The 26751-nt window shown below is 40.1% G+C and overlaps 1 protein-coding gene across 1 annotated transcript; it reads left to right on the top strand.

Moving 5' to 3' along the window:
* Positions 1–197: 197 nt before the first annotated feature.
* On the top strand, positions 198–26751 carry LOC144687371 (fructose-2,6-bisphosphatase TIGAR-like). Its single transcript, XM_078553410.1, has 6 exons — positions 198–292; positions 3869–3906; positions 7688–7809; positions 11595–11672; positions 23210–23320; positions 25148–26751. The coding sequence occupies exons 1-6, from the start codon at positions 264–266 to the stop codon at positions 25610–25612; spliced, it is 843 nt and encodes a 280-aa protein (XP_078409536.1). The 5' UTR covers positions 198–263; the 3' UTR covers positions 25613–26751.

The raw sequence follows: 26751 nt of genomic DNA, 5'->3' as shown, positions 1-26751 counted from the left end.
ACTTGTCACGATGAGTGGATGAAGAGGTTATTTTGTAGAACAGGCTGGGGGGTTTGCTGAAATTGAATGGAAGAGCATTAGTATGAATGGCCCGTGGCGGGAACAGGGCCATTACAATGGGAACACTCAGCTCTTTTGCATCACCGTGAAGTCTCTTGCTCTGATTGGTTGCTATGTGGATGATGTCAGTCGGCCGGGTCAGCCTATGGGAGGATGGTTTGTTCCGACGTGAAGCTACTTGCGGGAGGCCGCCGGTTGAAAGCATGAAGTTCGGGATCATCTTGGTTCGGCAGTGAGTACTATCCCGGGTTGAGGAGCCGGGCGGCCCTCGGGCCAGGGAGCGAGGCTGCTAGGGTACAAGCTGGTTCCGAGGAGCTCAGTAATATTAGGCCGGCTGCTGTTTGAAACACTGAGCCCGGGTTACCCTCTGCTGCGCCGGTCTCTGATCGCACCAGTGGAGTTTGCCATTTAACTCGATCCGCAGCCCTTGGTAGGCGGGGCAACTGGAATTGTTCATTATTTTTTGCTCACTGGCCACTTTCCTGTTTGAATATTGTGGGAGGTACGATTCAGGACCTTAGCCTTGTTGCCTCACCGCTGGGTTAATTGTAACTCGTAGCGTGAAGACCTATTATCAGTATCAGAAACTTGAGAGGAATGTAGGGTCACCGACTGGAATTTCAATCATGGCCCTTGAGTCTCCATAACGTGGACCCACCAAGACCAAGATTGGCCCTTGGCCTGAGACTTTAACTCTTTCTCTCTCCACAAATGCTGCCAGATCTTCTGAGCATTTCCAGCGTTTTCATTTCAGATCAGCATTTTCTTCTGTTAAGATTGGGCACTCCTAATTTAACTGGTTAAAGTGCACCTTTCAAACTTTTCCCAAAGTTATAGGGATGTTAATAATCCAACACTTCTTTTGTGAACTTGGTGCAGCTGAAGGTGGAGGATGTCATAGGCCTTTCAGCACTGGAATAGGCCATTGCTCGTTGAAAGAATTATCTAATTAGTTGCACTGCCCTACAGCCCTGCAACTTTTTTTCTTGTGTGCGCATGTATAGCCACCCCATTCTCTTTTGAAAGTTGCTGTTGAATTTGCCCAATCACCTTCAAGCAGTGGATTAGGGAAAGTCACCTGAGTATCAATATAACTGAAATATATTTTCTGTATAAATCATGTGAGGGTCTTTACTACTAATGAAAAAGTGGACATGAGTGAGTTTTTCAGCTTTTTGCTTACAAGGTTGCTTATTGAAAGCTGGTATAAGGTACATGTGGGAGAGCACAGTGTAACAAGCAGATGTTGGCATGATGTAATCAAACTCCCATTATTTAATTTTGCAACAAACCAGAACCAGTTTAAGTCCTAATGTATTTTTTATATGGCATTTAGTGCGTTTTGTCCATCCGTGGATGTTGCACTTCTCTCTATGCAAATGACGCACTTGAAACTGATGTGATCCAAATGTCATATTCCTGTTTGACAAGCCTCTGTATGTAGCCTACTACTATGTGCTTTGTGGCACTGAGTAGCTGTAGCAGGATTGCAGGTAGTAAGGTTTCTTTATTGATAGTTTTCCAGATTTCTGAGCATTGTTGATGATGCCCACACTCACCTGGACTCCAGTAGGCCAACTGGTGCCACACAAAAATAGAAAAAGAAATTGGTGTCAGTGTGAATGTCAACCTGAACACCGTCTGCATAAATATCAGGTATGCTGAGAGTTGCTTTGATTTTTTTAAATATTATGACAGGCCAACATTTGAGATCTGTTCCAGGGAGATAAGCTGGATGGATGGCTCCTGGGGAATCTATCTATCCTCTTCAACCTTGGCTGATGAGACTAATTGCCATGACAACCAACAAGGCCAAGCAACAAAACAGTGAGGTCTATGCCAAATCCTGGGTGCTCACTAAGCAGTGTTTTGAAGCAATGATTCTGTTGCCTGGGTGACTTAAAGTGACTTATAGTGCACACGACAGAAATTGTCCAAGCTAGTGATGATGTGCTGTGTGCTCCATAATATTACAATCAATAAAGGCATCAGCATGCAGGCGACTGATGAGCAGAACAAAGAGAGACTCAAGGATGTGGATGAGACATTCTTGCATTGCAGCCAGTTGTGTCAACAGATCATTTCAACATTCTTCAGCTAAGCTGCAGCATTGTCACTGTTTTTAAAAAAGAAAAATGGTGGGCCATCATGACGGTTCCTTCTAATTGTCCTTGCAGTGCTGATGCTGCCCTGCAGCTTATAAGAAAGGTACAGTCACTTGCTGGAGTAGATGGCTGCCAGCTGTTTGCAAGCAATCAGGGCTAGTGACTTGAGGGAGACTGAGAGAAAGCAATCCAGCTCTTTTAAGGTACAGTGCATTTAACATGAAGGGTCATTCTCCATTCACTCTCTGTGGCCTATACTGTTTTTGATGGGTGTTTCTTTCACCCTTGATAAGTTGTGGATACATGATATTGCAGTTATTGTAATACACATACAGTTGATGGTAGAATGGGAGGGCTTCATTCTGTTGAATGCCGAGCAAAATCTACCATCCTCCATCCTTTAACAGGCACAGTTTCTGCAGAATTACTGGTTGACGACGACTGACTTTTGGAATTCCGATTTCATTGTATTGCAAGCCCAATAAAATCAAGCATATGACTTCCCAGACATTTCACAATAAGTTGACCACTGCTAATTCTTGCCTGCACTCTTGAATTGTGTGCACCCCGCATATTGCGTGCAGCAAGCAGAATGATAACATACTGTATTATGAGCCTTTACATAGATTCAGTAGTTTGAAAACTGCTTGGCTTAATTATCCTACAATTGCTCAATGGCTCCTTTTTGCCTCTTACAATTGTGTATATGTGACGTAGGACTGAAAAGACGAGCTTTCCATTACCTATTTTTAAATCTTTATTTGATCATTACATTGCCTTACCTTGGGTGGAGCAAGTATTTAGTTTTTCTAAGCAGCAGTTTCTATTGCTTTCACAGAATGGTTACAGCACAGGAGGCCGTTCGGCCCATTGTATCTGCCCTGGCTGTCTGAAGGAGCAATTCCCCACCTCTTCTCTCTAGCCTGCACATTCTTCGGATAATAATCCAATTCCCTCTTGAATGCCGGTTTTGGTCTTGTGATAGGCTTTGAAACATTGTCATGCTGAATGTTGTGACAGTGACTCTTTGGAGAATGGAGCACTTGTTTGGGGTTTCTCAAGCATTTTCCTCCTTATTTCTGAAGATATTTTACCTTGACACCATCTGAATTCATCCTGTAACCTGAAATATGTGTATAATAAATTTTGTTTTGGGGTTTTGATCCTTCAGTTATCATGCATTGCGATGGCGCTGCACTCATGCAGCTATGTTCATTGATTAATTCTGTAAACGAATGTGTGATTGATCTGCAGATTCTTGAGAATTTTGTATTGTGAAGGGGGAGATGGCGGCATAGTGGTAATGTCACTAGACCAGTAATCCAGAGGGCCAGTGTTCAAATCCCTCCACAGCAGATGTTGCAATTTGAATTCAATTAACAAATCTGATGTACAAAGCTAATCTCCGTAATGGTGGCCATGTTGTTAAAATCTTTCTGGCTCACTAATGTCCTTTAGGAAAGGAAATCTGCCATCCTTACCCTGTCTGGCCTATGTGTGACTCCAGACGCACAGCAAGTGGTTGATTCTTAACTGCTCTCTAAAATGGCCTAGCAAGCCACCCGGTTCAAGGGCACCTGGTTATGGGCAACAAATGCTGGTCCTGTCAGTGACACCACATCCCATGAAAGAATTAAAGTATGAAACTGGGTTTATCTTGTTGTTTACTGGTTTAACATTGTGCTTCTTTAAACATTTTTTAGTGGTGAGACAAGATACAATAAAGCAAAAGTTCTTCAAGGTAGGTAATATTCAAAAATAATGTAATGTTTTATCTCTAGCTTAGATTTCCAATTATGATTAAAAAGAAACAATAAAATACTAGTCTGTGGAGACTCTGCTTTTGAAATATTTTCTCCCCTTTATTCATTTGTGGGTTCCCTGTGCTAAGGAACATTCTTAGGAGAATGAGCTGCTTCCAGGACTTGGCCAGCTGTCATCTAAAGGATGCTAGAATGTGTGCAAAGATGTAGTGAAGTGGCTAAATCTCTTGGCTTGAGCTTCTTGGTTTATTTTTCCCTCTTACTGATTTTTCAGCTTAATGTTGTTATATGGTCTCACCCATCATTAACCAGTCTGTGCAACTTCGCTCTACCACTGTACCATTGGTTTCTATTTAAAAATGTTAATGTAGGCTTTACATAGGGCTTATTAGGTACATGTATTTTGCATATGGTGATGAACCATACAAACCAGGAAGGCTCCAGGGTTTATCGATTGTTTGGAGTTTACTCAGATTGTCAGTGTGGGTGATAGAATTTTCTTTGTCTCCAAGTGAAGACAAAGGAAATATTGGCTCAAGCTTTTGACCACAAAAGAAGGGGAAAAAATGTAATTTTTATATAGCATTGTTCACTTATAGCCTTCCTATAGTGCTGTATTTGTTCAGACAAAGTCAGTACTATTGTATAGTATTGTATAGACAAAGTCAGTACTATTTTTGTACATCAACGATCCATAAACAGCAAATCATCGGTTGATCTATTTTAATACCTTTGACATGGCAGTCCCTCCTCAACATTGCACTGAAGTGTCAGCCTAGATTATGTTTAAATCTGCAGTGGAGTTTGAATTTGCAATGTTCTGATTTTGAAGCAAGAGTGAGCATAATTTACCACTGCAGAGGAATGTAGATATGCAGTCATGAATGACTTATGGAACACCTTTTTACATAAAAACATTTCCATAAGCTTCACATAATGAATAACTTTAAAGTGCAGTAATTGTTAGGTGGGTCTACTCAGTGACCAATTTGCACCATCAATATTCCTCAAACAGTAATGGGCTGAATTAGCGGTCAAAGTATTTTGACAGTATTGTTTCCTGGAGGAATACTGGCAAGGACAGTGGGAGAATTCTTTGGTCTTTGGATAGTGTCAAAAGATCTTTAACATCCGTCTGAAACACCATAGTGTCCTAGACACTAAACTACCCTAGTTTAACATCTCTAGGGAATGACGCTTCTAGCAGTGTAGCAAAGCCTGCATACATCAATGTACATTGAACTCAAACTTTTTAATGTGGGTTCAAACCCAAAATCTGACCCAGAAGTAAGAGTACTGGCAGCTGAACAAACTGACAGTCTATGGGGTAAGGACAAGTTTAGATCCTGACTGCAATGGCCTTTGCAGTTTGCATCCTGGATGAAGTCCCATAAAGCTTCCAGTACAGTGTAGGCTGTATCCCAGACTGAGGGAAGGATAACATAAGGAACCAGGTTGAAAAGTTAATTTTACTGAGGAACAGTGTTCTGGGTCACTTACTTCTGTTATGGAAAATTTTAACTTGCAATGTTGCATTTTTATCTTACTACAAGACATATACTGTTGTTGTCCCTGTGGAAAGAATGCTAAAAATGTAAATTTTGCAATTAGTTTGGGGACCAGTGACACTTTGCTTCATCTATTATTTGTTGTGATTGTTCCCCTATAATGCAGTGAAAGCATTCCTTACTATTTTTGATATGGTCTCATTAGACATTACCCACATGTCCTTCTGTTTTACAACTGACACTTGGTTCTGCAAAATTCGAGGTAGAATGGCTCACTAGCCCATAAATCCAACAAATTCTGAGTTGGAAAAGAGGAAGCACTTCATTTGTGGTTGGAAGGTATGGTTAATAGAATGTTTACTTTGTACTTGATCTGGCACCATTATCATCTCATTTAAGAAATAAATAACTTTCATTGAGGAACATTAGCAATTGGGTCAGTAAACTATAGAGTCTCATTAGAGTAACCTTCTTTGAAAGGTCCTGAAGCACCTAAGGTCTAAAATTTCTGTCTGGAAGGGCACTGAACAGTGCAAGTCAGATGGGTTTGAATTTGATGTGAAATATTGTGTTCCATGAGCTCTTTGCCATTTTCTTCCTACATCCAAAATTTCAAGAGGTATGGGAGCAGATACATTTTGCACCCTCCCTCATTGGAAGAGATACATTTTTTTTTTGTGATTTGTGCACAGAATGTGGCTATAGCTGGCAAGGCCAGCATTTATTGCCCATCCCTATTCGCCCTTGAGAAGGCGGTTGTAGGTTACCTTCTTGAATACAACGGAGTGACTTTCAGAGTTTACCACATTGCTCAGGACATCATCCATTAGAAATTCCTTCACTCCTGCCTTCAAGACACTTTTATGCTTGCGTGATGTGTTCTCCCACACTATGTAAATTACCTCAACTCTGAAATTTGGGATAGGGTCAGGGATGTGACAGGCTGCCTCAACTGTACTTCCAGCAGTGGAGATAGGCACCAGAAACTTTGGACCATGATTTCTTAATAGGTAGATCCATTGTTCATTTACTATTATACAATGCTTTTCTATAACAAGTAAAGATAAAAGATGATTTATTATTTGCTTGTAATTTGACTAAATGACCCATAAACCTTTAATGTACAAAGGGGATATCTAGGGCAACATCTTATAGTCCTAGAAGATTTTCAGGCACCAGACCATGTCCGGTTCCCAACCCCGATGGAGTTGGAGTCTCGCCCGCCTGCACGATCTTCCCAGAGGTGCACCATTAACAAACCAGCTCCATATTTGACATCCAATTAGGGACAGCGGACAGGCTGCAAAGTCAGGAGGGCGGTTGCAACTCCCAAGGCTGTGATGACCAGCAGCCCCAAAGGGAAAAGTGGGTGCTGCTGATGTGGGTACGAAACTGCAAAGGTGACTCACGATGGAGATGCCGTATGACTGCTTCTGCATGTTTTAAAATTAAGTTTGACCATGGGACAGCCTGCGGCTGTGGCCCTCTGATCTCCACAGCTTCGAGATAGGACAATTTAAAGGAGGCGTCAATGGCACTCCCCGGCCTGCTGCCCAGAGCCTTAGTCTCATTGGGAGCCCCACCTACTGTCAAGATGCTGGCATTGTCACTAATTTTCAACCTACTGAGCACTTAATTGCTACTAATTGTCTACCTGCCGCTGTTGGTCTGACCCCTCCTCTGGCAAGGCAAGAATGGGTTGGGAAGCCACAGGTTCTGGAATGTTTCACTGTTAGTCAGAAGAATGTCTTGCCTAATTAATGTGAAAGATCTTAGGGCACTGAGAAGTAGCCTTTAAACTGCCAGGTTAAATAAAATTATAGTCCGCATGCATATTAAACTTCTTCTACTCCATCTTAACAATGCCATTGTGTCACATCAGGAGAAAATCACACTCCTCTGCAAATGAAACAGTATAAATTTGCTCTGCTCCTGACATAAGCCACCATCATGGTCAGCTGCGTTTTAAATTTTGTTAACATCTGTATTGTGACACCGACTTACTTACAACAGGACTTTGGGAGACCTTATTTTTACAGGAGAATGTTAGCCCATCTTGTCTCACTGGAAATATATAAATTGTTGCAAATGGATACCAATCAGTGCATGCATAGAATAAAAGCTGGCCTGCAAACTTAACCACTCTTTTACTTTGTTGTTCTGTTATAATTTTCAACATTTTTACTGTTATGCATGTTAAAAAACACTAAGCGCAAAGGAAATGTTCTAGTATCTTTCTATTCCCTTTCAGGGCAGGGAGTGGATGAACCACTGTCCGAGTTTGGTTTCAAGCAGGCTAAGGCTGCAGGCCAGGCTCTCAGCAAAGTCAGATTCTCCCATGTGTTCTCAAGTGACCTACAGCGTGCTAAACAGGTGCTTTTTACCTTCATTCTGCTTATCTTCAACGATGATTCAGTTTCAAGAAGTTATTAGTTTTGTAACTAATTTTTGTATCGAAGTTGGACTGAAATGCAACATGCTAGTAACTTTCAGGAAAATAAGAGTTATTGAATCTTGAAGCAATAAAGATGAAATTCCTGTAAAAGCACAGTAGTTCTTCAGTAGGTCCAACTCATAGGGCCACAATCTCCACCATGACTAGTATAAGGAGGCAGGTCCTGAATCCATCCCATCTGGAAGGGGGATTGAACTCTGTGCTGTTAGCACCAATCTGATCCACACCAGCTGTCTAGCCAGCTGAGACAACTGACCCCCACTCATCCCTGGGAGTCAGAGTTACCGTGGCAACATGCATGTTGTAGTCCAGAGCTATGAATAGTGATGGTAGATGCTCCAATTTTCCTTTTCTTCTTATGACTGTACAGGAATCTTTACTGCTCTTACCACCTTCCATTGGCTTATGTTAGAAGGATTTGCAGGTTGCTATCCGACCTGTTTGACCATGTTAGGAATGCACCTTCCTTGGCCATCAAGTCCTGGAGTGGGACTTGAACCCAGAGCTTCTGACTCAGAGGCAGGAACACAATTCACTACTCCCCAGACCTCCTAGTAGTTCCTTTAGCATCTGAAAATAGATGTGGAACCTTTTTCGGAACTTAAGAATATGAATTTACCTCTACTTGTTTCAAATAGTGGTGATAAGTCTCCAATTACTGGGTAGACAAAGCACCTTTGTCCCATCTAGCAATCTTCTAATCCCAGGACTTTTTTTTAATTGTTGAATGTTGATTATTTTTTGCTATTTGTTACTAGTTATTTTTTATTTTGTTGGGGCATGTAGTTAGTTTGGTTCAGTGAGTTTGATGGTGCTGTGGGCTTGCACACTATCCTTTCACATTCAATACCTAATTTAAATTCCATCACAAATGGAACAGAATCTATTTGTGCTAGCTGTTAGGGCTCTGCATGAAATGAACTTTGGCAATCTTAACTTGTCCTCAAGGTATGGGCCTGCACCAAGGTCATAAAAATGTTTGTGAACCTACAACCTGAACATCATGTATGCTGATCATTGTTTTTCACTGACCATCAACATTCTAGGGCCCAGTGTTGACAGTCATTGCAACTGAATTTTTCCTGCCTTGCCCTGCCCCTTCTGGGTGTTTCTCCTTCATCCTGTGTTTTATGCATTGGAATAGCCCTACTTCTCTTGTCAGGTTGTTTTCAATACTAGTGTTCTTATTGCCTGACTATAGGAACTCTCCTTAGAATGGGAGTTCTCACATACTGCGTGCCCAAATGGAAATTTGGGCCATCGGCACTGAAAGGAGGAGCAGGGCCTGTTTGATGCATAACCACCAGACTCAATAGGAAGCACACTAGGGAAATGAGGGTTAAGAAGGGAAGGTGGAATGGTTGATGTGTACAAATGGGTTGCAAAGAGGTAAGAAATGAATTGAGTGGACAGGGACAGCATGTATGGCAAGCAATTGGTGGGTAAGGAGTGGGAGCAAGAATAAGGGAAGGGGCAGAATGCATGGCATAGTAGTAGGGGGGGGGGAGTGGATGTCAGTGGAAGAGGGATTGGATGGCAATGAAGTGGGGAGAGGCAAAAAAAGAATGAACTTGCATTTATTTAGTTCCTTTCCTATCCTTAGGACAGCCCAAAATTCTTTACAGCCAGTTAATTATCTGAAGGTCTGGTTACCTTTGATATGAGGGAAAAGGGAGAAATTGATGGCAATGAAGGAGATTAATAGATTGCAAAGGAAGAAAAGTGGGAATGAATGTTTATGAAGGGGAGAAGGAAAAGGGCAGAAGTTGAGAGCGATGCTTTGGGGAAGAAGGAAGAAACTGGGATCAGCACCTTGGGATGAAGGAGAGTGCCAGCATGAACTACAAGTAGGTAGACCTGACACGAGGAGGTTACAGTAATTGAACTTTTTATTTTGAACAAGAATTAATACATATAAGTACATAACTGGTAATTACCAGGAAGCAAAAAAAATGTTATCCAATTGTCCTCTCGGTGGGGCCGTAACCTAGTGGCTGCCTGACCTTGTTCCTCTACCACAATTGTCTGGCCTTGCTGTATGTTTATACAGTACCTTAATTGCCAACCATCAACAAGGTATGACATGGACTCTGGCTATAACAGGCCAATCAGTTGTCCTTATTTCTGCACATGTCCATACTTTAATCTGATCACAACCTGACCGTGTGTCAGGATCTTGCATCAGCCAAGGTTTTTGTAACCTGTCAACATGCTCTTGGCTGACATTTTTGACAGTTACCTGCCTTCTCCGAATCACCCCCTTGAAAGTATGCAGACACTCATTTCAAGCTGCAGTTGGTGTTGACACATTTAGCTAAACTTGCATGGTCTGAAGTTTGCAGCTTCTCAGTCTCTAGTCAGGTGTCACTTTTCATTTATCCTTTGTCATCATCTAGTGCTTCAGCTAATTTAATCAACCACTTAGTAGTTGTACAGAAATAATCAAGGACAGCAATCCTTTATGGGTTTACCGGGGAGGTGGGGTGGTGTGGAAACAAGAATGAAGAGTACCAACTTGAATGGAGGAGAGTAGATAAACACCAACTCTAGCTGGTTTGATAGTTGGACAGGCAGAAAAGTGCTGTTACAGACAGTAATGTTGGAAAAGAGACAATCTCTATGAAAAGGTGGAGAATTGGATGTTCACAATTAATCAGGTAATGAAGCAGTCATGTCTGCCTGCAACCAGACCTAGCCAACATCCAGACTTGGGCTGATAAGCGGCAAGTAAAATTTGTGTTATACAAGTACCAAGCAATAACCATTTTCAACCAGAGAGCTAAACTATCTCCTCCTCACATTTAACAACATTACCATTGTTGAGTTGAATCTTCACCATTAACATCCTGGGGTCACCACTGACCAGAAAAGCCACTGGACCATCCACGTAAATGCCATGGCAACCAGAGCAAGCTAAAGGCTTGGTTTTCTGAAGTGAATGTCTAGCCTTCTGACCCTCAAGCCTCTCCGCTACCTACAAGCCAAAAAGTTAGGAATTTGATGGAATACTGTCCACTTGCCTGGATGGTGCAGCTCAAGAAGCTCAGCATCATCCAGAGCAAAGCAGTCTGCTTGTCCACTAGCTTAAACATCCAGCCACTACTATTATCTACCATGGTTACAGTGGCAGCATCTCCCAAATCTGACCTCCATCTAGGGCAGCAGATGCATGGAATGCCATCACCAAGTTCTCCCAAGCTATACACATGGACATGTATCACCACTCCTTCATCGTGACTGAGTCAAATTGCTGAAACATTCTAGCTAACAGAATTGTAGGAGTACCTTTTACTTCAAGGACTGCAGAGTTGAAGAAGACAGCCCACAGCCCCCTTCTTGTAGGCATTCAGTTACTGACAGTAAGTGTTGTCAAAGCCATACCCTAAAAATGAATGTAAAAAAAAATGCTCTAAATGTTCATTATATAATTTTGTCCACTTGAAAGCATGTGGTTCAGAAGCAATCTGTTACCAAAAGTAACAGTAAGGAATTAATACTAAATAAGAGCAGCTCCCGATGTACATCAGCTATTCTTGAAAAACTGAACTTGCTCTGAAAAGGAATTAACTTTATTTCTACTTTAACATATCTTTTTTAAAGAAGCTTTGGTTCATAAACTTTATAATCTTTCTACAAATTGGTTTTACTTGCTAGTAATGCCCCACATTCTTAGTATTTGTAAACATGTTCCTGTATGTTTCAGACTGCATCTGCTATTGTATTAGAGAACACTTGTGGACAGAAACTTGAAATAATTTGTGATGCAAGGCTTCGAGAAAGAGTAAGTATCAAATGTATAAAATAATAAATTAGACAATTAACAGGAACTTTGAAACAAAAACGTTTTGAGCCTGTATGACTCTTCAGAGCTCTGAAGATGAGTCATACGGACTCGAAACGTTAACTCTGTCTTTCTCTCCACAAATGCTGTTAAACCTGCTGAGTTTTTCCAGCACTTTCTGTTTTTGTTTCAGATTTCCAACATCTGCAATATTTTGCTTTTAACAGGAACTTTGAATAGCTTGAGTGATTTCAAGAACAACCTGGCACCAAGTACGCAATCTGTTGTAAAATATTGCACTTAAGCTAAAGTTGTTTATGTAGCTGACAGATGAACGGACCAGAAAGCGAAATAGCTCTGCAACAGAAACAAAACTGCCTTGTAGCAGGGCACACTCTAGCTACCCAAATTTCAAGCTCATGATCTTGCTTTTTATACTATTGCAATTCTCTTCCCTGTAACTTCTTAATAGTTTTCCTGTGTATAATACATCAAAAAAGGAGGAATCTATTCAATTGCTATGATATTTTGCATCTTTTAAGTATTATGCAAGCCATAAATCAGTTTATGAAATTTTTTTAAAAAGCAACTGCTGGAAATATCCAGCAGGCCAGGTAGCATTGGTGTAGAGAGAAACAGCATTAACGTTTCAGATTGATGAACTGGAAGAAGTTGGAGATTTAAGTTTACAAGCAAGAGTTAGGGAGAGGGGTCAGAAGAAAGAACAAAAGGGAAGATCTGTGATGAGTTAGAAGGCAGGAGAGATTTAATGACACAAGGTTTAATGCTGAAAGGGAATGATAATGGGACAGATAAACAAAATATAGGTCTAGAGGAGCTGTAAATAACAACAGCAGTACCTAATGTCAAATAAAAAATGGGAGCATTGGTTATAGTTTCATGTTATTGCAATCTGATTGTAACTTGCCTGATCAAAAGATGACGTGTTGTTCCTTGAACTTATAACAAATTTCTTTGAAATGGTATGCAAGGCTGAGGCCAGAATGGGAGTGAGACAGAGAATTATAATGGCAAACCGCCAGATTCTATGTGAAGTTTTGTGTGGCATACATAGCTGTGCTTATCTAACTTCTGTATTTTGAAGAGGTGATATCTCATTTAAATAATAAGGAAAGTTATATCACATGTAAAATTTCAATAGCCTTTGAGCAAATGTCTTATGAGAAGCTTCTTTAGAAAAATCATTGTTTATGATTTAGGTAGATTTAGGCTTTAGACTGGGTAAGAGGGAAGGAAGCAGAGGGTAATTCTAAGGAGAGTTGGATCTAATTAGAAGGAACTATTTAGTGAAGTGTTACACCTGTGGGATACCTAAATGCAGTCTTAATGAACTCTCTGAAGATACCTAGCTTGTGATGGGGCTATAGACTCTGAGAACAGGCAAGACCTTACAAGGATAAGTCAGCAGGGTTTAGCTTGTGTTAATGAAGCTCAATATAGATGTATGTACCTGCAGTAAAAGTGAAGGTATATAAACTTTATGGCTGGGATAGAACTTATCAAGGCAGGAAGTTGAAAAAGACATGGATTCATACAGAATAACAATCACTGGTCAGCAGGATGGTTGAGACCAGAACACTGGATTTAAATGAACAGTTAAATGCTACAATGGAGAAGGTGACGAGTTTTGTATTTTCGAGGAATTAGATGAGATGGACTAAAAGGGTAGCTGTTTTGGAATTTGTCAGAAGTTGATAAATGTGTTGGTCCAGTGGCTTGGCTTTGCTTTGCTTTTTCCTTTCGTGTCCAGTTCAAAATCTTTTTCTGGCATAGAATCTCTGTAAACATTGAAACACTGTTTAATGATGTCCCATTTTTTTAACAACTAGGATGTTGGATCCTTAGTTTAACAGTTTAGTTGACTACCTTTTTTTTAGTTTGTACCATGTAGGTATGCAAATTTTAATTTAAAAGTAACTTTGTTCTACATTTCCCATCACTTGGTGAAATATGAGGCAGGGTGTAATGCCGGTATAGGCTTGCTTATGAGCTACAAGGTTGTAACAATTGTTATGAGCCAAGACTGTCTCCTTCTGCCTTTGACATTGCATGTCTCTGCCTCTGCCTCAGGTCCATCTGCTGCTGAGACTCTCTTCCATTCTTTTATTACCACTAGACTCAACTATTTTAATGCTTTCCTGACTGCCTCTCTCTAATCTCTAATCTTCAGCTCAACTAAAACTCTGCTGCTCATTTTCTAACGTACACCATCACTTCCAGCCGTCATCCTCTGTGCTCATAAACTTACATGAGCACCAGTTGAGCACCACCTTGGATTTAAAATTTCATCTTTGTGTTCAAATCCATCCATGGCCTTGCCCCTCCCTATCTATGTAATTTCCTCCAGCCCTATAATCCTCCCAAAATTCTGCATTCCTCTAATCTGACCTCTTGTCCAATTGCCAGTGCATCGTTATTAGTTGTCATATCTCTAACTATTTAAGCCCCAAGCTCTGGAATTCCCTCCCACACCCATCTCTCTTCCTCTGAGATCCTCCTTAAAACCTAGCTCTTTGACCAAGCTTTTTGTCACCTGGCCCCATATCTTGTTATGTGGCTCAGCGTCAAATCTTGTTTGAAAAGCCTCCGGTGAAGTGCTTTGGCTTGTTTTTCTACACTAAAGGTATTTTTTAAATGCAGTTTGTTGTTCTCAAGCCCTGACATTGTACAGGATGATGGATACAAGATCCTGAATGGTCCTTTTTCTTCAGATGATACTATATATGCAGTGAGTCTTTGCTTAACTTCGACTCACTTAACGGTGTTTCAGTTGAACATCATTAATAAAGTAGTGTCAGTATATCCATTTATCCAGTTTCACTAACATCGTTTGCCACAGACTTCCTCTTCTGGTGGCCTGTCTGCTCACATGACTTTTTCCGCAGAGCTTCCATCCTCACCCTCTTCCGCCCACATCTCACCTTCCTCCTGGCCTTGCCAATCCCGATCCCCTTTCTTCCTGGCCTTGTTGACTACTCCTTCCCACACCCCCCACCTTATGTGAGCCCTCAGGCCTGTTCATCAGTGGCTCCCAACTTCTGACTCTGCTCCTAAACTTGCACTAAGTCCTGGCCTCCATCTAGTGGCAGAAGTAAGTCAGTGCAGGTAGTCAGGACTTAGGCTACTATCTGCACAGACCAACTTCTGCCACTTGATGGAGCCTGGTCAATCAAAAAGTACCGTGTAATGAAGTGAATAGTGTAATTTTTTTAAGAGAATTCAATTTGTATATTGTATTTTTTACATTTAGTGATTTATTTTGCAAGTTATTCCAGCTAGGAATACACAGTGCTGCATATGTATGGTACAGTATTTCAACTTGTACTTTGTTTTCTGGGCAAGAAATATCCAAAGAAATGTAACTCCAGCTTTAACTTTGGTTCTTATGGGAACCCATGATTCATTTAAATTCGTTCCACTTAAAGTTGCTATTTTCAGGAAGGCAACCAAGTTTGAGGACTTGCTGTAATGAAAATCATCGCATTAATTTTTAATAATTGTTAATATTAAGTAATTAAAATACTGGAACATTTCAAGTTTCCATGGCCAGGAATTTACATTCAGCGTGTAGGGGTGGGCCTGATGAGCCGGAACTTAAACTGATGTCGGGTGTGTGTCCTGACGTCATCGCACAGTCTTGTACTGTTTCATTTGGCGTGTGTGCGCCAGAGTCGGCTACACGCCCACCGATAATTGAAAGGCCTATTAAGGCCATTAACGAAGTAATTAATTTCAAGTTTACGCTGCCCATCCAACTTTTCAGTTGGTGGGCAGACAAAGGCCAAGCGGCCTTTACTTTTTTTAGGAAACCTCATCCACAAGCGGGATGAGGCTTCCTAAAGCTTTTACGACTTAAATAAAAAAAACTTTTTCTGAAAAATAAAAATATGTCCCATCTCATGTGACAGTCACATGAGGAGACGCGTTTCATTAAATTTTTATTGCATTTTTTTTTTAAAAGCGCTTCAATCTCCCTGAGGCAGCTTCACGTATGCGCAAAAGAGCGCTGGACCTGACTCTCCCTCCTACCCCCGCCTGCACAGGTAGTGCTCCCGCTTGTGTATTACGCTGGGTGGGCCTTAATTGGCCTGCCTGCGTAAAATGAAGGTGCAGAGCCAATCAAGATTGGCTCCGCAGCCGCTTTTGCCAAGCCTGCCCGACGCAGGAAAAATTCAGGTCCATGTGTGGCCCCTGTGTTATTTTTCTAATAAGATTTATCTACAGCAATATTCCTGAGCTGTAAAATGTAGTTTTCAGTTTTTGGTAAATATAATTTCTATGTTGTTTGATCTCTTCTATACTGAATTTATACTTGGCAGCTATTAATTACCCTAACAAAGGAGAGCTTTACTAGTCTCAAACCAGTTTAAAATTGGAGGGAAATTATTTTGCTTGGATCTGATCCACATTTATATTGTATAGGTGAAAGGAGACAGTTTTCAGATGATACATAATGACATGGTGCAACCTGTTGTATTGCATTAAATTATACACAAAGCTTGAAAGCGGCTAAGAATTTTTCAACCAATGGATATGTGTGATTTCTATGCTGATCAAAGTTGGAGGACATCAACACTTTTAAACACATAACTAAATTTAAATGATCATTAGCAGATGAGAAACTGCACAAACTTTGTTTCTCAGTGTATGATATATTTCCCTTTGTAAATAAAGTTAATTTAAATAATGATGCAATTGGCATTCTTAACACCACGTAGTGGATGAGTCTTTTTCCTGGAAACCCTGATGAGATATATGTTAAATATATTTGTATAACTTGTTATGACAGTCAATGTTATTCCCTGAACAAGCCAATTCCCGGAGGGAAACTTGTCTTATTGATCATAACTTTTTTTGGATTTTGAAAATGAGGGGGAAAACTACTGACCCCAGAAGCATAGACTCCCAGTAACACTTTTAGGATTTTAACATTAAGCTTTTTTTTTTAATTCTTGGTAATAAACCTTTTAATCCATACAAGATTAAAATTACACAGTTGAAACAGTCTTACAAAACATTCCCCAAAAAGAACCACTTGGTCAGAACACACAAGTAAACTACTTGGCAACAGCTGCTTTATAGATTTTAACTATAACAATCCAGTAATATTACCCTGGGTAAAAACTGCTACTTTATTAAAGTATACCACACAACTTCTCACTTTCTTCCACTCTGCTGTGGAAATCTGAAAGAAGTTCAGAAACAAAGACTTCCCTGGCTTGAAACTGGATGCTTCAAAATCACAACTTTTCTCAGCACAGAGCTGGTCTCAGGACATCTCCCTCACACAGCCACACAACTCAACTAAACATCTCCCTTAAATATCTTTTTTTTCCCCCTTTCGTCCTAGACTCCATTGCCCTAAGCACCTCTTTGAACTCAACTTTTCCAAAATATAAAAATCTTTCATGTCTTCCTATTGCCTCCACTTTCAGGTCAAATAAAATTTAAGTAAACAAGGGAAGATTATTATGAAACCTTTGTAAGTTGTAAAAGTCCTTTGTCACTCCTAAACTACCCTTTTGAAGTTTAACAGCTGTAAAGTCCTACTCCTCTTATAATGCAAATTTCAAACCCAGCCTATTTACTTGTAATTCCAACTTCACCATAGCCTCTCATTATAAATGCATGCACCTGGAACCTTTACCTTTCATCTCTCCGTTCCCACAGACAAGCTGCCTTTACTAATTTTCCCCCAGTTTAATTACCCATGGACACACGCGGACAACCTTCTTTACAGAATACCACCATATTCCCAAAAGTGTTAAAAAAAATTAACACCCATCATCACAAAATTCAGTATTTGTTTGGTGAACATGAGTCCATAAATATTTCCTGCTAGAACCATTTATAATTGGCATAACTGCCTCTATATCACAGACAGTAGGCTGCAGGATAGTTGTTTTAACGCTTAGTTTATCCTTTTGTAAATTATAATGTTGTTTAATTATCTATACTATAGTAAAAGAAGCTTTTCAGTCACATAGCACAACATCTTGTATGGAATTGCAATTAGTGTGCACAGGTTTTTCCGTGGAAAGAATGGGTTTTTCTATATAAGTACAGAAATTTGCAAATTTCGGTAGCATACTCCTCTTAATAACTGCTAATCAGTCTCCATGATATTGCACAAAGGCATAAACACCAAGTGTAATCTGCAGGTAAAGCAGAGGCAAGATTAGAGGGTGGGAGATAATTGTGATAGGACATTTAGACATCATTCAGTCCCTATTTTAAAGTAATGCATTGGTCCTTTTTTTAAAGTATCATGTGGAAAACTTATTACAGTTTGGGAAGCAATTAAGTAGAGTTGGTTCCAGCATTGGCGTTTATCTGCAGTGCACCTGAAGAACAGGGAGGTACAAAGCTGAAGTACTGCAGTGCCACTAGAAGCATAGAATGGTAGGAACATAAGTAGTAGGCCATTCAGCCGGTCGAGTCTGCTCTGTCATGCAATTAGATCATGGCTGACCATATACCTCAATGCCACCATCCTGCACTATCCCCATATCCCTTGATGTCATTGATATCTTCAAAAATCTAATGGTTTCTGTCTTGAACATGCTCAACAATTGAGCTTCCACAGCCCTCTGGGATAGATAATTCCAAGATTCGCTACTCTGAGTGAAGAAATTCCTCCTCATCTGTCTTAAATGGACTGCCCCTTATTCTGAGACTGTCCACTGGTTCCAGACTCACTAGCCAGGGGTAACATCTTATCTACATCCATCCTATCACGCCCTGTAAGAATTTTGCAAGTTTTAATGAGGTCACCCCTCATGCTCAAAACCCTAGGGAATACAGACCCAGTTTCCTCAATCTCTCCGTGTAAGACAATCCCGCCACCCCAGGGATTAATCTGGTGAACTTCTGTTGCATTCCTTCTATGGCACGTATATCCTTCCTTAGATAAGGGGACCAAACTCTGCACAGTGCTCCAGGTGAGGTCTCACCAATGCTCTGTATAACTGCAGCAAGGCATCCTTACTCCTGTACTCAGATCCCCTCATGATGAAGACCAGCATACTATTTGCCTCCCTAATTGCTTGTTGCACCTACATGCTAGCTTTTAGTGACTCGTGAATAAGGACACCCAGGTCCCTTTGGACACCCGCACTTCCCAACCTCTCCCCAAATGAGAACTAATCTGGCTGCTCGATTTTTCTACCAAAGTGAATAACTTCACACTTACTCACATTACATTCCATCTGCCATGTTCTAACCCATTCACTTAGCCTGCCCAAGTCCTCTTGAAGCCTCCTTGCATTCTCTTCACACTTTCGTTTCCATCCAGTTTGCTGTCATCAGCAAATTTGGAAATAATACAATTGGTCCCCATATCCAAATCATTTATATAGATTGTGAACAGCTGTGGACTTAGCACTGATCCTTGCGGTACCCCACTAGTAAAAACCTGCCATCCTGAGTATGACCAGTTTATTCCTATTCTCTGCTTTCTGTCTGCTAACCAATTCTTGATCCACACTAGTATATTTCCCCCAATCCATGCGCTCTAATTTTATTTACTAATCTCCTGTGTGGGACCTTTTTTAAAAGCCTTCTGCAAGTCCAAATATACCACATCCACTAGTTCTCATTTAACAATGCTACAAGTAACATCCTCAAAAAAACTATAAGCTTGTCAAACATGATTTTCCCTTTCATAAATCCATGTTGATTGTGACCAATTTTACCATTCTTTTGTAAATGTCCAGTTATCATATCCTTTATAATAGATTCTAGCATTTTCCATACTACTGATGTCAGACTAACGGGTCTGTAGTTCTCATTCTCCCTCTTTCTCCTTTCTTAAATAGTGGGCTTACATTTGCTGTTTTCCAGTCCGCAGGAACCTTTTCAGAACCTATAGAATTTTGAAAGATAACCACCAATGCATCGCCTATCTTTCTAGCCACCTCTTTCAACACTCTGGGATAAAGCTCATCAGGTCCAGGGGACTTATCAATCTTCAATCCAGTTAGCTTTTCAAGTATTACCTCTTTACAAATACTAATTTCTTTTAGTTCCTCAGTTTCACAAGTTTCTTGGTTGACCAGTACTTATGGGAGATTTTTTTGCGTCTGTTTTCATGGAAGAAGATGCAAAGTAGCTGTTTAGTTTTGCCACCATTTTCCTGACCCCACCTGTACTGGGCCCACATTTGGCCTAGCTAATCTTTCCTTTTTCACATACCTAAAGAAGCTTTTACAGTCCACCTTTATGTTCCTCACCAGTTTGCATTCATATTTTCTTTTCCCTTAATCAGTTTCTTGGTCCTCCTTTGCTGGGTTCTAAATTGCTCCCATTCCTCAGGCTTACCACTTCTTCTGACATCCTTTATAAGCCACTTCCTTTGATTTAATGCAATCTTTAACTTCTTTCATTAACCATGGTTGATTTGCCTTTCCCTTTGTGTGTTTGTGCTTAGAGGAATGTGTATCTGTTATGGACCTGTAGTATTTCTTTAAATACTAGCCATTGCCTGTCTACTGTCAAATCTTTGTGTATTATCCCAATCCACGATAGCCAACTTGCCCCTCATACCTTCATAATTTCCTTTCTTCAGATTTTAAGACCCCAGTTCCAGATTGAACATGTCTCATTCAAACTTAATGCAAAATTCTATTGTATTATGGTCACAATTCTCTCATATTATGGTAAGAGCATAGAAGGAGGCTATTTATGTATGTGCGAGCACTCTGCCAAAGCAACTCAGCTAGACCCATTCCCCCCACACACCTTTCCCTGTTGTCCTGCAAAGTTTTTCTTATCCAATTCCCTTTGGAAAGCCATAATTGAATTTGCTTCCACCACACACTCGGGCAGTGCATTCCAGATCCTAACCCCATGCAACATAAAAATGTTTTTCCTCATGTTGCCTTTGGTTCTTGTGCCATTTGGCCTCCTCCTGAGATCCCCAGCATCACAAATGCCAGTCTTCAGTCAATTTGATTCACTCTAAGTAATGTCAAGAAATGGCTGAAAGCACTGGATACAGCAGAGAACATGGGCTCTGATAACATCTGGCAGTAGTACTGAAGACTTGTGCTCCAGAACTAGCTACACCCTTAGCCAAGCTGTTCCAGTACAGATACAGCACAGGTAAATAGCGGACAGTGTGGAAAATTGCCTAGGTATGTCCAGTCCACAAAAAACAGGACAAATCCAATCTGGCTAATTACTGCCCTAACGGTCTACTCTCGATCATCAGCAAAGTGATGGAAGGTGTTGTGAACACTTGTCGACGTTACTCAGCAATAACCTACTCATTGATGCTCAGGTTGGGTTCATTCGGTTCCTGATCTCATTACAGTCTTGGCACAAACATGGACAAAAGAGCTGAATAAGGGGGTGAGATAAGAGTGGCTGCCCTTGACATCAAGGCAGCTTTTGACTGTATGTGCATTAAGGAACTCCAGTAAAACTGAAGTCATTGGGAACCGGGGGGGATAATTCTCTACTGGCTGGAGTCATACCTAGCACAAAGGAAGATGGTTGTGGTAACAAAAACAGAAATTGCTGGAAAACCTCAGCAGGCCTGACAGCATCTGTGGAAAGGAAGACAGAGTTAACGTTTTGAGTCCATATGACTCTTCATCAGAACTGAACGGACTCGAAACGTTAACTCTGTCTTCCTTTCCACAGATGCTGTCCGACCTGCTGAGTTTTTCCAGCAATTTTTATTTTTGTTTCAGATTTCCAGCATCCGCAGTATTTTGCTTTTATTTTTTATTAAGATAGTTGTGGTGTTGGAGGCCAATTATCTCAGCCGCAGGTCATTGCTGTAAGAGTTCCTCATATCCAGCTGCTTCACCTTCCCTCCATCATATGGTCAGAAGTAGGGATGCTTGCTGATGATTGGAAAGTGTTCAGTACCATGCACAACTCCTCAGATACTGAAGCAGTCTGTGTCCATGTACAGCAAGACCTGGACAACATTCGGGCTTGGGCTGATAAGTGGCAAGTTACACTTGTGCCATGCAAATGTCAGCTAATAACCATTCCTAATGAGAGAATCTAGCCATCTCCCCTTTACATTCAATTGCATTAAAAGTGCTAAATGTCCCACCATCAACATCGTGGGGCTCGCCATTGACCAGAAACCTAACCGGAATAGCCATTTAAATGCTGTGGCTACAAGAGCGGATCAGAAGCTGGGAATTCTGCAATGAGCCACTCATTCTTGACTCCCTAAAGCCTGTCCACCAACTTAAAAGGAGTGTGATGGAATACTCCACTTGCTGAAATGAGTGCATCTTCAACAACACTCAAGAAGCTTGACACCATTCAGGACAAAGCAGCCCGCTTGATTGGTATCACCCACTTAAACATTCACTCCCACCTCTACTGATGCACAGTGGCAGCAGTGTATACCGTTTACAAGATATACTGCAGCAACTTGCCAAGCCTCCTTTAACAGCACTTTCCAAAATTTGATCTCTACTACCTCGTAGGACAAGGGCCGCAGACACATGGGAACACTGCCATCTAGAAGTTCTCCTTAAATCACACATCATCCTGACTTGAAATTATATACCATTTCTTCACTTTCAATGGGTCAAAATCCTGGAACTCCTTCCCTAACAACACTATGTATGTACTTATGCCATATGGACTCTAACAGTTAAAGAAGGCAACTGACACCACCACCACAAAGGCAATTACAGCTGGGCAATAAATTCTGGCCTTGCCTCTATTTTTTAGACTATTAGCTGAGTTAATAGAAATAAATGTAAGACTTAAATAAAGACTTGCCAGCTACTCGCCAGTCAGCTGCTTCCCTTATCCTGCCATCACTTTATCTTATAGGGAGTTAGTTTACTATCTGTTATTACCTATATAATTTCAGATTTTAATTTACTGAAAAAATCAGAATCCTTTATTGTTGCAGTCCCTTTTTATTGAATTTTAACTTTATCCCTAGGTTTGATTAATTGAACACTAATTATATGATAAATTATCAAATTGCTTTTATTGCCTAATTGCCTTATTCTAAATTAATTTATAGTTGATTAATTTAACTTGAAATAAAAATTAACTTGAAATAAAAATTGAAAGCTTATCAGTGCACTCATCCCACGTGATTCTTTGTCCTGTAATGTCACTCTGCAATATGCCCCCTCCTCTCACCACTGTTCTCTCCTGCTGTGCTTTGCTGCTCTGCAGCTGTTTGTGCTTTCTGCGCTGTTTCTAAAGGCACTGCTCTCAGTGCTTTGTTGCTCAGGTGGAAGGATATGATTATAGGGTGTTAGTTTACATAAGCAGTTCACACATTACTTGTGAGCAAATTAATTAATAATGGGAAAAGCTTAACCAAGGAAGTGAAGCAGTTACATACTTACAAATGGTTAACTTGTAAAAAGAAGCAATTAATTTAGTATGTCCTATTTCTTTGAGAGCAAAAGCTCAATGTAATTATGTAAAATTTGCATTTGTTGACAAGGACTGCATTACAAGCTTTTTGTTTCTAAATTACAACAATATACTTGCAACTTTAATCCTATTTTTGTTCCTAGAAATATGGGATTGTTGAAGGAAAGCCACTGAGTGAATTAAGGGCACTGGCAAAAGCTGCAGGGCAGAAATGCCCTAATTTTACTCCACCAGGAGCAGAGACTGTGGACGATGTAAGTCATTTATTGATGGATGGATATGGCAGATCACAGGCTTAAAACACATGAACTACCTAAACCACATAAATTTGGATTAGGACTTGGATTGAATTCATATAGACTATGCACTTAAAATTGATTCAAAATTAATTCAGGTTCATTCATCCATTGCCATCAAATTAGTTGAGTGGTGATAATTGAAGGAATTGATCTGCAAAACTTGTTTTTATTGCTAGCAAATTATAAAATTACACTTTTGATCTCTTTATATCTCCCTGGTCCGCTTTTTGTTAGTCAGTGTCTTTGTCTCAGATTCTTTGGCTGGGATTTTCCGGTCCCACCCACTGCAGGACTGGAAATTCCCACCCAAAGTCAATGGACCTTTGGCTGGTCCGTCACGTTTTCTGTCCCGCCCGTGAGGATTCAAGCTGCAGGCGGGGTGGAAAATCCTGACCTTTGTCTCCGTTGTATTATGTTCAGCCATGGCTCAGATTTACTCTTGCCTCTGAATCGGAAGGTTTTGGGTTCAAGTTCCTCTTGCGATTTAAGTACATAATCTAGGCCTCAATGTTGGCCTGTTAAGTGTTGTCTTTCAGTTGAGACTTTAAGCTGAGAACCCATCTGCCCGCTTGCGTGAATGTAAAAGACCCTATGGCATTGATCAAAGAAGAGCGGTGAGTTCTCAATTTCCTGGCCAATGTTCATCCCTCAAGCAACATCACAAAAGGAGATTATTTGGTTACTACCTCATTGCTGTTTGTGGGACTTTGCATTGTGCAAATTTGTTGCTTTGTTTCCCTACATTGTAGCAGTGACTACACGTCTTCAAAAGTACTTCATTGGCTTTTCATTGACTGCAAAGCAGATCTGAGAAATCCTGCGATCATGAACATCACTATATAAATCCAAGCTCTATATGTGTACGTATGCCTCGGGCTGGATTTCATTTTCATGAAAGATGTGTGCAACAGGTTTTGGCTTCATATAAGGTTGTAAGTCAGTGAAAGGTCTATGGGGAACCATAATGACATTGCTTTCGTTGGTTTTCATAAGACTTCAAACCCAGTGCCTCATGCTGTGTTTATGAGGAAATAAAACTATTGGATTGCACGGCCATTCTAGGGTAGAAAAAGGATTTTTAAATCTATTTCTTAAGAGACTTGAAGCAAGATTATGGATGGTATCGAAAACACTTCACGCCTGGTGCTAGTGGATTGTATGAAAGAATATTGAGTGGCAACTGGGTGGACAAGGCTTTTTGATGTGATTTTTGTAGGTCATGTTGAGAAGGAAGACTAAATACCAATTTGCAAGTTTCATTAGCCACTCTGGATAACTGCTTCCTCAAATCAGAAAGTTCCCCGTTCCTATCATAGCACTTACATGGCTAATTCAGTTCAAATTTTTGCTGAGCTCAATAATGGGACACCAATCTAGCATTACATCAGATTTCCTGTCATAGATATACTCACAATTCCATTTTCTCAAGCTGATATGATATGTGAGAAACATAATTCTGCTAGCCAGCGGTCTAGGCTATAGAACTGAATACAGATGTATGTTCAAATTTAACTTAATAGCAGCATCTTAATACAATAAACGGTAGCCTGATTCCCTCTTAAACTAAATAGTCCAAAGTTTTGAAACATGACTGCGATTATGTATGTTGGAAATTTATGTTCTACTGCTACAATCGCTTTGATACATAGTCTTAATATTGGGTTTAATGAAGCAATAAAGGTGAGAAAGTTGTTTTTCAAATGAGGACCAGTAGTAGGAAATGTTTCTTTAATATATTGCACCTGTGACAGTTTGAGTGACAACATGCTGTTTGTTTTACAGGTTCAGGCTCGAGCAAAGGATTTTTTAAATTATTTATGTCAACTTCTTATGACACATACAGGAAAAGGTAACAGTGTATCAGACCATGTCAACACAGTTGCTGAACATTCAGGAGGCTTGCATAAATCCCTGGAAGGTCTCAACAGTGTGGACTCCAATACCTGTGACATAAATGATAGCAATTCAGACATTGCTGAAGATCTGATAGCTAATATACTTATAGTTAGTCATGGTGGATTAATGCTACAGTGGGTTAGGCATTTTGTAGAGAATCTGAAATGTCCTTTACCACCATCCATTGACCAGTCCAAGGCTTTTTCTGTCTGTCCAAATGCAGGAATAAGCAGTTTTGTCATTACTTTTGATCTGGTAGCGAGCTCTTCTCCTCAGATAGTGTGTGATTATCTATATAAATGTAGCCACCTTGACACCATAGGCGTTCAACAAGATGTATTTTCAGTCTGAGCCCATAGCGATAAATTATTCTTTGTTAAGCATGTTAGTTGTAAGAGCATTTGCCAGTATACAGATTCATTGCTAAAATCAGTCTGAATAAATCCTGTGACTATGACAAATCCATATTAATTTACTTAGAACAAAAGCAAAATATTGCAGATGCTGGAAATCTGAAATAAAAACAGAAAATGCTGGAAATAATCAGCAGGTCAGGCAGCAACTATGGAGAGAGAAACACTTAACATTTCAGGTTGATCTTTTTGCCAGAATTATGAAAGGTTTTAAGCAAATACAGAGGAAGGAAAGGGGGTGCTGGGAAGAACAGAAGGGAAGGTCTGTGGGTAAGTAGAAGGCAGGAGAAATTAAATGGCAAAGGGTTGATTGTGCAAGATAAAAGGATTTGGTATGGGCCAGGTAAAGAAACAAAAGATGGGTTCAGAGGTGGTGTAACTGGTAGAAGCAGAATCATCAACAGCTGCCATTTGAAAAAAACTTGCAATTCTAGCTTTTTTTTAGTACTGACAAAAGATTATCAACATAAAATGTTAACTCTGTTTCCCTGTCTCCACAAATGCTGCCTGACCTGCTTGGTATTTCCAGCATTCCCATTTTAAATCTCTCATTAGACTTTTGTTCTTGTATATTAAAATAGTGCAGAGAAACTTTGTTATTTTAGGAAACTACCTTTTAATATTTCCTTTCATTTAACATGGAGCAAAAGATCTCCTTAATGGTTATGAGTTGTCATTTAATTTCCTTACTGAGGGAAAGCATTCTATAATTTATTGCTTGATGACTATGGTTACTGCTTGACCTTGTGATAAATTCCTCAGCAGATTAGTCATATGGTGCAAAAATATAGTAGCTCTTGTGTATCATTAAAAACCAGTAGGGTATATTAAGATTGTATACCAGTGACATTACAATGTGTATTGTTAATAGATTTTAAGCAACTTGAAAAGGGTTGTCACCACTGAGTGAAAACCCGAATGTGTAGCTGCATTGAACTGTTTACCTTGTGGCATGTTAATGTAAAGCAAATACATCTGTTATACATGAAAATTTGATTAAACGGAGATTGATAAATAAAACTTCATCGAACAATTATGAATGCTACAAAAGAGATGAAAATAAAATACCATGCAGCA

The sequence above is a fragment of the Cetorhinus maximus genome, chromosome 12 (genome assembly GCF_964194155.1).
Source record: "Cetorhinus maximus chromosome 12, sCetMax3.hap1.1, whole genome shotgun sequence".
Lineage (NCBI taxonomy): Eukaryota > Metazoa > Chordata > Chondrichthyes > Lamniformes > Cetorhinidae > Cetorhinus > Cetorhinus maximus.
The sequence above is the reverse complement of the archived record's forward strand: the minus strand, read 5'-3'. Positions and strand labels throughout refer to the sequence as shown.